Source organism: Penaeus vannamei, chromosome 36, assembly GCF_042767895.1.
Source record: "Penaeus vannamei isolate JL-2024 chromosome 36, ASM4276789v1, whole genome shotgun sequence".
In the NCBI taxonomy this organism is placed as follows: domain Eukaryota; kingdom Metazoa; phylum Arthropoda; class Malacostraca; order Decapoda; family Penaeidae; genus Penaeus; species Penaeus vannamei.
Genome location: NC_091584.1, coordinates 26,808,920 through 26,821,419, shown reverse-complemented (window position 1 = coordinate 26,821,419; position 12,500 = coordinate 26,808,920). Strand labels below are relative to the sequence as shown.

At 36.3% G+C, this 12,500-nt stretch overlaps 1 protein-coding gene across 8 annotated transcripts in view; it reads left to right on the top strand.

Moving 5' to 3' along the window:
- Positions 1-10,538, top strand: part of LOC113815558 (dehydrogenase/reductase SDR family protein 7-like) — a 14,863-nt gene extending 4,325 nt beyond the window's left edge. For 4 of the 8 annotated variants that reach the window (XM_070114773.1, XM_070114772.1, XM_070114775.1 and 1 more), the window contains exons 2-8: positions 763-912; positions 3,985-4,097; positions 4,442-4,585; positions 5,275-5,494; positions 6,133-6,217; positions 7,687-7,847; positions 9,041-10,538. In XM_070114773.1, the coding sequence (XP_069970874.1) occupies positions 807-912; positions 3,985-4,097; positions 4,442-4,585; positions 5,275-5,494; positions 6,133-6,217; positions 7,687-7,847; positions 9,041-9,255 (1,044 nt within the window). In that variant the 5' untranslated portion in view covers positions 763-806 and the 3' untranslated portion in view covers positions 9,256-10,538. Of the gene's footprint in view, positions 1-49; positions 187-339; positions 499-762; positions 913-3,070; positions 3,224-3,984; positions 4,098-4,441; positions 4,586-5,274; positions 5,495-6,132; positions 6,218-7,686; positions 7,848-9,040 lie in introns of those variants that run through there. The other 4 variants (XM_070114770.1, XM_070114769.1, XM_070114774.1 and 1 more) reach the window with 4 other exon arrangements.
- The last annotated feature ends 1,962 nt before the right edge of the window (positions 10,539-12,500 follow it).

Sequence of the window (12,500 nt, the reverse complement as noted above, 5' to 3'; positions counted from 1 at the left end):
CAGAGAGTATTTGCACTGGTGTTTTTATCTCTTTCTACTGCTGCATCAGTAAAGTTATGTAAAAAAGAATTAGAAGGTCAGGTTTCCAAACATATAAAGATTTACACACACATGTAAATTGGTCCAAGTCATAGCTCAGCATTTATACCAGAATGAAAGAAGGTTGAAGAAGCCTTTTTGCTCTAGGTACGCATTGGAATTCAAGCCTGTTCATTTAAGTCCCTTAGCATATTTAGAGGGTGTACTTCCCCTTTGCTTGCCCTTCGAGTCATTTTCATATCAATAGACGAGTTGGGCGCAAAGTTCATTGCATAATACGTTTTTTCTTGTCCATGACAGGTTTGGCCTTTGATTCTGTCCCTAAGGAGAAAAAAATTACATAACTAGAAAGGTTATACAATCTTTGAAGGTGTGTGACTATAATTGACTCCTGTATTTAAATAATGGATTCTGATGGGGCTAAAAGATGTTTAGGAAGGAAAACAGGACATGAAATTGGTGAGGAGCAAAAAAAGGATTAGTTTTGTTAATACAAATATTTGTCTTAAAAAAAAGAGGAATTAAAGATTAGTTCTATTATGATTTTATGCCTCTGATGAATCTTCAGATTTTTGAAAGACAACAAAAATGTTTGAGTCTTCGTGAATGTGGCTAATCAGGTTTAATGTTTCCATTTTATTTTTATTGGAAATTCTGATGATAAGGGTTGCAGTAATAATAAAACTGGGGATAATTATACATTACCTTTCCTCTGTTTACCAGGCTGCGATGATGGAGGACTGAGGGGGAAAGTGAACGGCAAGAGAATGTGCGAACGGAGGTCAGGATGGGCCTGGCTCATGACTTACTTTGTGTCGACTGAGAAGCAGTCGCGTGCTTTTGCCTTATGGAGCTCCATTCCGTGGTTTATTGGTTAGTTATCTTGTGTTTTTTATTTTAATGTTTCTCTTCCTCTTCCTCCCTGTTCTTCTTTGCTTTCTCTCTCCTCCTCCTTCTTATTCTTATTCTTTTCTTATTCTTATTCTTCTTATTATTATTTTTATTATTGTTGTCATCGTCATCGTCATCATCATCATCATCATCATCATCATCATCATCATCATCATCATCATCATCATCATCATCATCATCATCATCATCATCATCATCATCATCATCATCATCATCATCATCATCATCCTTCTTCTTCTTATTATTATTCTCCTCCTCCTTCTCCTTCTCCTTCTCCTTCTCCATCTCCTTCTTTTCCACCAACTTCTTCTCCTTCTCCTTGTTCTCCTTCTTCTCCTTCTCTTTCTCCACCTTCTTCTCCTTCTCCTCCTCCTCCTCCTCCTTCTTCTCCTTCTCCTCCTTCTCCTCCTTCTCCTCCTCCTCCTCCAACTCCTCCTCCTCCTCCTCATCATCATCATCATCATCATCATCATCATCATCATCATCATCATCATCATCATCATCATCATCATCATCATCATCATCATCATCATCATCATCATCCTTCTTATTATTATTATTATTCTTCTCCTCCTTCTCCTTCTCCTTCTCCTTCTCCATCTCCTTCTTTTCCACCAACTTCTTCTTCTCCTTCTCCTTGTTCTCCTTCTTCTCCTTCTCTTTCTCCACCTTCTTCTCCTTCTCCTCCTCCTCCTCCTCCTTCTTCTCCTTCTCCTCCTTCTCCTCCTCCTCCTCCAACTCCTCCTCCTCCTCCTCCTCCTCCTCCTCCTCCTCCTCCTCCTCCTCCTCCTCCTCCTCCCAACTCCTCCTCCCAACTCCTCCTCCTCCTCTTCCCAACTCCTCCTCCTCCACCTTCCTCTTCCTCTTCCTCCTCCTCCTCCTCCTCCTTTATCCTTTTCTTTTTCATTCTCCTTCTCTTTCTCCTCCATCTTCTCCCTCTCCCTCTCCTTCTGTCAATCCTTCTCTTCCTTCTTCTTCTTCTTCTGCTTGTTGTTGTTGTTCTTATTATTATTCTTCGTCTTGTTGTTGTTCTTCTTCTTGTTCTTCTTGTTCTTGTTTTTTCTTGTTCTTGTTTTTCTTGTTCTTGTTTTTCTTGTTCTTGTTTTTCATGTTCTTTTTTCATGTTCTTTTTTTCTTCTTTCTTCTTCTTTCTTCTTCTTCTTCTTTTTCCTCTTTCTCCTACTTCTTCTTATTCGTCTTCTTCTTCTTCCTCTTCATCTTCTTTTTCTTTTTCATTGTCTTCTTCTTCTTTTGTCATCGTCTTCTTCTTCTTCTTCTTCTTTGGCATCGTCTTCTTCTTCTTCTTCTTCTTCTTCTCCTTCTTCTTCTTCTTCTTCTTCTTCTTCTTCTTCTTCTTCTTCTTCTTCTTCTTCTTCTTCTTCTTCTTCTTCTTCTTCTTCTGCTGCTGCTGCTGCTGCTGCTGCTGCTGCTGCTTTTTCTTCTGCTTCCTCTTCTGCTTTTTCTTCTTCTGTTTATTTATTATTTTTTTTTTAATAAGCGATCTTTTCATTCACGGATTTACAGATCTCTCTCCAGCTCTCTTTGCACCTCTCTGTCCTTCTTTCCCCCTCTCTTTACATCAAGGAAATCCATTCATCTTTGGTTTCTTGCCTTTTGAACTCTTTTTGAGGTATTTATTGATTTATTGCTTTTTTAGGGGGAAGGCAACTCAATAGGAAATCTGCTCAACATGCTGCAACTTTAATCGCTATAAGCAGGAGCAATTTATGTGGGTTGGTTGCCAAGGAGGGATTGACCTTATTGCAGACATGTAAATTCAAGGGCTTGAAATAGGTGAGCAATGCTGAAATTTTTTAGATGTTATTCCCACACTCTGAAAAAGCTCATGTTCGTGTGAATAGAAAGCGCTCGTCATTCCTCTGGAGCATTACCAAGAGTGAGGTCATCCTTCCATTTTTTTTTTTTTTTTTTTTTTTCCACAGTTAGTAAATGTCGCTATATTACTTTTCAAGTTACTTTGTACTGTAGTCTGAACACCAAATTTTCATTCCATTTATCATAAAATAGAGGAAGAAGTAATACCTATATGTGGAGAAACATAATTGAAAGAGTCCAAAGAGTTCTCGGTGATTTTAAAAGCCAAGTTTAACATCTGCAGATATTGTGCAATAGACCCAACATACTTAAGGGAGTGGTGAGGTAGCAAGGGCTTAGTTTAGAACGAGCGGTTATACGAACGACACCATGGATCCTCTTGGCTCAACTTACCTCAGGATTAACACTTCGTCGCTGCAGAAGGCAGTTGGAGATGGTATAGGACCCTATTTAATGGTTATTTTAAATGGATATGGAATGTGATTGTGGATTATTTCTTATCAAGTGTCTGCTCAGAAATGAAACTAATCTTTTTGCGTGGGAAGTTTATTTGATGTGTCTTATTTTGTTGACTGTGAGGTGTGTCGTTTTTGTTAAGTACTTCTGTTTTTGTGTTAATATGTGATTTTCATATCTGCCATGAATGATGTGAAATGGAGGATGAATTATTTCAGTTTTTCTTGTTTTTTTCCTATTCTTTCCTTCTCACTTTCTGTTTCTTTTTCTCTTTTCCTTTTTTACCTGACTTCTTTCTGTGTTTCTTCCTGTCTTTCTTTCATTTTTCCTTCTTTCTTACTGATGTACAATCTTTCTTTTCTCTTCTTTTTTTCATTGTCACAGGTTACTCTCTGCCTCAAAGGAATTTTGCTGAATAGAAACTGCAAGACGAATGTTTGACGTACATGAATACTTAGAAAGCCACGTACAGAATAAACAGCACTTTTACACTAATTTGAAGAAAGTGGCAGGGGTCAGAGGCATGGGGAAAATCTGCTCTTTTGGTCTCCTTTCATGCACAACAGTTCTGATTTGAATATTTTGTAATATGGATGATTTTTTGGGGGAAAAAGTTGTATTAAAAAAAGACTTGTTGCTTTATTTTGTTCTTCAAGATTCAGGATGATTGGCAAAACATTTATACATTCCAGATAGCTGATCCAGCTTTTATTTTATTATTTCCATTAATTTTTTTGACAGGTTGGGCGACCTTGACAGTCATGGGCCCAGTCGTGGCTGTCAAGATGGCATACAGATTGCTTTATGGAATTCTTGCACGTGCATTTTTCAGTGACAAAGCCCTCTGTGGAAAGGTAATGAGAGTAGAAAAATAATACTTTATGATTTGATGTTTCATAGTCCATAGTTTCATAGTTTCTGATCTGTTTCTTCCTTTTTTTAAGGGAGGGATAGGCTGTGATTGGTAATATTATATATTAGTATTTTGTAAGTTTCATTATCAGCCATTAGGATTGATTTTGAAAAAGAGGTAATTTCTTCTGTTGTAATAGTTATGTATATTTAGCTGATCGTACAAAATTTCTACTTTCATTTTTTTTTTAAGAAGAGGATTACCGTTTGTGCTTAGAATAATCAACATTAAAGCATAAAAAAAAGGAAAAAAGAAAAGAAAAAAGTTATTTATGTTTACACACAGGTTGTATTGGTGACCGGGGCAAGTTCTGGTCTTGGTGAGGCCCTTGCCCATGCACTGTACAAGAGAGGTGCCAGGCTCATTTTGGCTTCTCGGAACACAGAGAAATTGAACGAACTGAAGGAAACCCTCTTGGCAACGTACAAGGTAATGATGTTTGACTGATTGATTGATTTCATTTCAAGGTTTTGTTTTGTAGATTCTAGAGAAGTTATGTTTTAGCTGTGTTATTATTATTATTATTTCCCTTTCTTCTTGTCCTTTTAGCTGTTAAGCAATTAATAATGAATTATTAAATGATATCTGAACAATGACTGTGCCAAAATTTTCTGTGACATAATCATTATGCAACAGTCAATTCTCTCTGGCTGGGCCTGTGCTTTTGTACAGATGGTCCTCCCCCTCGCTCGCCAGAGTGTGATGACGTGTATACATGTCATACGCCATTGTGTCATGACGGCTATAGGTGTGCCCATCAATAAAGGGTTAATGATATATATGTTCTTTTCTCTTTTTGAATGGTAAGACAAAATGATACAGAAAGGGAAGAAAGAAACTATCATCATTACAAATTGATGGCAAACAACATATTACCAATTTTAGCTCTGGCTGAGCAAAGAAAACAAACCAATCTTTTGATCTGTTACATTTTATGTCCCAACTATGCCTTCTTTTCTGTCTTGATATTTTTTTTCTTTTCCTTTCCTGTTCATCTTCCCCATTTCTATCTGTATCCCCCCCCCCCCCATTTCTCTGACTCTCTTTGCGTTCCCACCTCTCGGAAGCTGTCTGCAAGGAAACCATCTCACCTTCATCTTATTTCCCCTACCTTACAGCCTCCGGAGCTCCACGTCCCCACGGTGGTCAAGCTAGACCTGGAGGACCTCAACAGCATCCCCACCATCACCGAGGACCTCCTCAAGAGCCATGGCCAGATTGATATCCTAATTAACAATGCGGGCATGTCCTACCGAGGGGCGGCGGTGGACACGGAAGTTAGCGTTGACATCAAACTGATGGTGGTGAACTATTTTGGACAAGTGGCTCTGACCAAAGGTAGGGTTGAAAGGGACAGTTGGGGAGATGGATGAAAAGAGGGAAAAAGAGAGTGGGAGTGGGATGAAAAGGAGTGGGATCAGAAGAAGAAGAAGAAGAGGAAAAAGAAAGAGAAAAAGAAAATTAAAAAAGAAAAAAGGAAAAGAAAAAGAAAGAGAGAGAGAAAAAAAAGAGAGGGAGAGTAGGAAAGAGAGGGAAAAGTCGGAGGTGAACGTGGTAGGGGAAGGGAGAAAGAAAATGAGGGAGTTAGGGAGAGGGAATGCAAGAGCAAGCAGGAGAGGGAAAGTATGGCAGTGGGGGTGGAGGAAGAAGGAAAAGGAGGGAGCTGGGGAGTGGGAGAGTGAGTGGGAGAGGGAGAGGGAGAAGTAGAAGTAGAGATAGAGGTAGACGGAGAAGGAGAAGAATGAGGAGGAGAGGGAAATGGCATTGAAGGAGGTTCAAGAGAAGAAGGAAAAGGGATAGTGAGGGAGAGGAAGTAAGTAGACGGAGAAGGAGAAAGAAAGAGAAGAGATTGGGTAAGAGAGAAGGTAAGGGAGAGTGTGAAGGATAAGGATCTTGTAATTATTGCATGACTATATCTATTTCCCCTATGTTATTATGTAATATTTTTATTTATAAGGAGACTTTCTATTCCACAGCTATCCTTCCTAGCATGTTGGCCAGGAAGGCTGGGCACATCTTGGCCATCAGCAGCGTCCAGGGCAAACTGGCCATTCCTTACAGGCAAGTTTAAAGCTGTGAAATCTGGTGCTTTTGCTTTGCATTTTTAAGATCTGTGTTAAGTAAAGTGCTATTTTAAAACTTTATGAAGCTTTTTTGATTTATGTGCAAGATTTACCCATCTTGACGATTAAGTATTCATGTTTTTTCATTGGTCTTACTATTAAGTTGTCAGGGTGGATCCCATAGAGAATATCAGCCAAAGCAGATTAGAATACATACATCATGATTATGGTTTGATAGAGGTGCATTGTACTTCTTGTCCATTGCAGGAAGTAAATGCTTAGCTGAAATAAGCATATTACATTATTTGGTAGATTTAAGTAATGTTTCCAATACATATATAAAAAGAATGTTGGACTGAAAATATGATGTATGAATTTTCCAAACACCAGTAGAGAACCAGAAGATATGGAAGCTTTGGTGATAAAAAGTACAATCATTTGATTTGATAGTCTATAGAGAATCACACAGCGTATTGGTCTCACTACCAGTAAATGTCACAAAAGTAATATAATTTGATTATATATGAAATATGAATTGTAGACTCTTAAAATGCTTTGTGAATATCAGCAAGCGCTTCTGAAAAATTCAAAATGTGTTTATGTAAAGTGCATTTCGTAAATCAAGTCAAAGGACTGGAGATTCGTTACTAGACTTTCTAATTTGCTTATTTTGTAATTGCAAGACTACATTCAATTTGGTATGATAACTAAGGAGATTGATAATTTTCCAATATATATTTATTCTTCGCATGATCATTTTTGATAGTCTATTTATTTATTCTTTGCAAAAGATTTGTCAATATTCACTGCCACTAGATTTAAATTATGCTCCATGCATGTTTAAGCAGCTAAAGTGTCCAGTGATGTAGAAACTGCCTTTGAGGAATCATGGCTGTATGACGAGCAAAATTTCTACTTGGTCACAAAGTTGCGTATTCTTGGTGTCTTTCAGAGATACTTATATCTAATTTGCATCCTTCTGCTCAGTTGGAATTTCAGTTACTCCTTTGCTTTTATTATTATTTTTTATCCATTCCTTTTTGGGTAATTTGTCATTCAGGTTAGGGCACTTGTAATTTCTTGCCGCTCGATGCCGGGTAGTAGTGTGCATCCTCAAGATTTCTGTTATGTATATCAGCTATATTCATTATAATAGTGAGCCAGAAATGTAGAAAGTATAAGTGCATTAACAGTTGTACAAAATGATATTTCCATTGGCTCATATATGCAGAAAGTAGAGAGTAATCAAGGGTAAAATGTACTTAGGTGGTGCCATAGAAACTAGTCTTCAATGCCAGGCAGCACGTATATATTTTCAGTACAATGGCAACTCAGGTCACCTGGGCAGATGACCAGTTTCTCCATGACAAATACAAAAAGCATAATTTTCATTTGTGTTATACATCAACTCTTTCGTTGTGAAAAGAGCAAGAATCAAACTAAATATAATCTTCATTTTCTTCGCAGGTCATGTTACACAGCCTCCAAACATGCAGTACAAGGCTTCTTTGACTCTCTCCGGGCTGAGGTGGCTGACAAAAATGTCCGAGTGTCAGTTATCAGCCCGGGATATATATCTACCAACCTGTCTGTAAATGCAGTGACTGGGGACGGCTCTTCCTATGGAGGTGAGGGAGGCAACCATAACCAATCATTTGATAGGAAAACACAATGAAAACCTTGTTAGTGTGTGGATGAAAACTTGATTTTTTGTTATGTCTTGGAATAAGTAATGTGTAATTACTGTTGTGGTTCCCCTTCATCCGCATTGAAAATTACATTTTCCTGCCTCTGGCTTCTTGTGAAGAAAACTTAAAAACGTGGTTCAACTGGCCTTGTCTCTGTCCAGGACCTGACTTGTATCCGAATGCCCAGCCAGACGAAAAGCACCCCAGTACTAGACAGCACATAACTGATTCAAAATTATTAACGCTAGTCTGACAGGCGGGAGTGTAGATCCTCAGTTTCAAATTAGCCATTTCTTGTTTATTAGTTTTTGGTAATAAAAAACAAATTTTATGATAAACTAGATATTTCATATGAAATCTGTAATTTAACTTTTGTTGACTTTATAGATACTTAAAGATATTGATGTTTTTTTATAAGTGAATTACAGACAATAGTTTTTCATTGCACCCTGGAAAGCCTGGAGATACCTAAGAAATAGAACAGTCTAGGTCAGGTTATCGCTGGCTCCCCTTAGCCCTCAGATTCTGCACCTAAGTGATGCAATTTGGCCCAGATGGCTGTGCTTACAGCCAGACCTATGCATTCACAAGGCCAATTGAACCACGCCTTTAGTGTGGATAAGGTTGTAATTCTGGCGCTAAATGCCGTATTTCCTCTGGCCAAACCCAAGATCTCTTCCTCCTCCCACATACGCCAATAATGTATCATAGAGTTACCTTCTGGTATATCATGTCTTTAATATTTATACACCTGAATAAACATTTTATTATTTTATGATAGAAATAAATGGTTATTTGTATTTTGTATACATATCCATAGTAATTTCTCCCCCATTTTCATCACACATGGTCAACTGTGATAACTTTTTCATATATGCCCTGCTAACATGTGTATTTGAGATATGGCAGTGAAATATGAATTTTCCACTCTGTAAAATTAGCCTTAGTGAAAATTAGAAAATCATACATGTTTTGTGACTAGGGAGATGTGTATGCTGAAGTTTTTGCAGCACTTAGGGTGTAATGCCTTGTTATTTTAATTTTTTTTACTAAGTAATATGTATTTTATATATTTTCTGTAGTTACTACTTTAATGAAAGCTTATTTCATCTGATTCCCTTTTCCCCTCCCAGCTATGGATAGCACCACAGCAAATGGTATGAGCCCAGAATATGTGGCAGAGCAGATTGTTGGGTGCATCATCAGTGGCTATGAAGAGCTTCTCTTGGCCCCCTTCTCACACCGGCTCGCTATCATGCTGCGCACCTTTACCCCCTCAATCATTGCAAACATCATGAAGAGAAGAGCTGCTAAGGAGAAGGATTTATATGTGTACAAAGAAGACTAGTGTATATGGGCTGTTCCTTTCTATTTTTCTATTGGTTATTTCCTTTTTTTGTACTCACGGAGTCTGACTTTGAAATATTTTTAATACTTTCTCTTTTTTAACCAAAGCCCTCATGGCAGTGTTGAGTTGAATACTAATGTTATGATGATATATCATTATTTCTTTTCATATATGACTTGTGTTTTTATATGCACTGAAGAAAACACTATATTGGTTTGTGATTTTGTGAATATATTTTGATTAATATTGGTTTTGAATAGCGAAAGGAATGTTTAAGCTTATTTAAGAGTTATTGCATGATAAAGCAGTTATACATCTTGTTGTAATTCAAAATAGTATTATTATTTAGGAGATGTCGGATGGAATTCAGGGTGCCTAATCATGTTTATACAAAAGCCTTCATCTTATTCAGTAGTGAGATATTAGTGTATTTTCTAAAGGTGAGTTTTGAAGCTATGATAGTGCAGAATGTTATGCAACATTTGACTTCTGTGACTAAGCACAAGCTTTCTTAGGAAGTAAAGGGTTATGATTATCAAGGGTTGCTTTGAGGTAGTTTTAAGGAAAGCGAATCAAGTTGTTCTTTCTTTTTTTGTTCATGTTTATTTATTTATTTTACTTTTACACTTGCTTTTGTTTCTTTATACATTCTCCAAAGAACTAGTCCTCTATTAAAAAAAATATCCAGTAATGTCTTCTGTAGAACATTATCTTTTTTTTATCTTTTCTCTTTAGGTGTAAGGTAGCATCAGTGGTGCTAATTGAATTAACCAATAAGGTGACAATGTTGTTTACACCAATGGCAAGAAAGCAACAGTATTTCAAAGGTTTCTAAAGGATACGCAGTGTTGCGTATCTGATGGTGTCCAGTGAAGTCAAATGTTGGTTAATTTAATAGTATAAGTCAAATGTTGGTTAAGGGTGTGCTTTGAGAGGCTGTTACCTAGTCACAGTGAGTGAAAACTGTACGGAATGTTAGATTTGGCAGTAAAACAGAATGTATTAGAAGTGAATATTGATTATTCATGATTTTTCAAATTATTTTACCAATGTTTTTCCACAGAACCAAAAAATTGCCTTGGTAAAATGTGATTTTTTTTTTTATGTATAGACTATATATATAAATTTATATTATTTTTCAAATGCTTCTTTTAATATAGCTATTAACAGAATCCAGTTTTTATATTGGATAAGAAAGGTTGGATTGGTTGTATAATGAGTCATTGTATGCTTTCAGCGGCTTTTATCAAATAATGCAAGAATGAAAGTGTTTCACAAGATTATTGTGACTTTTTGATCCCCAGAAATTTATTTGTGCATTAATATATTCATGGGTATTTCTATAAATATGTATTTACCTATACGTACATGTATAGAAAGAAAGGAACGTTTATCAATGATATATGAAATTGAAATTGGAAACTAGATAATTTAGAGTGCCTCAAACAAACAAACAAACAAATAAAATGGTACGTAATATTGATGAATGAAAAACAGCTTTTGTGACTTTTGATTTCACACTCTGCTTGGCAGCCATGTTGGTAGAGTGCAGCCCACACATGTGAGAACTTCATTTTTTTTCTTTCTTTATGAATTTTAACTTCTTGTGGAAAGCATTTTAGTTGTTATGCTCATGTGTTACTATAGACTGGAGTAACTCTGAGGATTTGTTTTTTTCTTTATATACCAAGATAATTAACCCCAACAATGCTGGGAAAATCAAGTGTTCTCTGTAGTATTGTTTTGTGAAATGTCAACAAATAGGTGGCTCACGAATGCTTAGCCGCCAAGGAGTCGGTACACCTCTTGACCGGACAAGATCACCTTTTCTTAATTTTTTTTAGATTTTATTTATTTTTTTATAATGCTTCCAATATTGATTATCATCATAGACATTGTAATTATAATGTTATTGAAATTATTAATAGCAGTATAGAATTTAAGAAAATATTTCCAAAAATCAAGGAAGAGGCAAGATAGGCAGTACAAGTAATTATCTAGTTAATGACAATATTTGCGTACAGACAATAAAGTAAAATCTCAGTGGGCACGTATGTAGCAGCAGCATGGGAGGGGGGGGGGAGCACTTCTATGTTTAGAAGCCCAAGAATCACTGCAAAATGATAGTTGAGTTGGGATAAGTAGTACGAACAAATCATCATATTGGAAGTTGGAATGTGTATTTCAACATCAACTAACAAAAATTACTAGCAGTGTTACACATTGGCTTATATCTGTGTTTATTTCTTGGGTCAGTTAAGGATGGCTACTAAAAGATATTATTTTGGAGTAAATGAAAAAGAAAAATAATATCAAGGAGAAAGAAAGAAAGAAAAAAATTGTAAGTAAATTAAATTTAGTGACAAAAAGACTTAATGATGAATGCCACTGAAACAAGAATTATTGACACATGATGGCTACTTCTGGCTCATCCATTGCGAAACAAAGATCATGGTGCGGTTTTCAACTTGTCAATAAACCCGACACTGCTAATAGAAGAAGAAGAAGAAGAAAAGTAAATGACCGAAGGGTAGTACTATACATCCCTGAATTGTTTTCTGAATCATCTCTTATCAATAAAGTCTCCTTAAAAGAGAGAGAGAAAAAAAGAAAAAAAGAAAGAAAGGGCGGGGGGAATTCACTTAACATGACTGCCTTAAATTTGCTGTATCTGGATTTTTGTGCTTCATAAATAATGCAAGAGGAGTTGGAGGGAGGGACAGGGCCTAAGTAAAAGCAAGAGAGAGATGGACATGTAAATAAATGTATAATTACACATACATGAATAATAACTAAAGGTACTTAAATAATTTTTTTGCCTTTGAAGTTCTGAACTGTGTACTGCAGTTGTATATGAAAGAAGAAAAAAAGAAAAGAAGAGGAAAAAGTTCTTATAGTAACCTAACAAGAGCATGACCCTACTTTTTGATGAATTTAGACCAATGCTGTAATCATAGACTTTATTAAAATTGCATGTATCTTCAGTAAAACAGTACAACCATAATAAGATTTCCACTTAAACATGCACTGATTTTTTTTTTATCAATAATATCTTTCATCTACACTTGCAAAGTCTATACAAATTGTATAGAATTTGGTGATATATATCAATACAGTCGTGCTCAAGGGAAAACAAGAAGCATATTGTCCATATGAACTCAAGTAAAATGGCTAAATAACTGTCTTACTGTTGTTTGCTCATATAAAAACTTGTTAAACAAACTGATAGATACTTGATGTCCCGT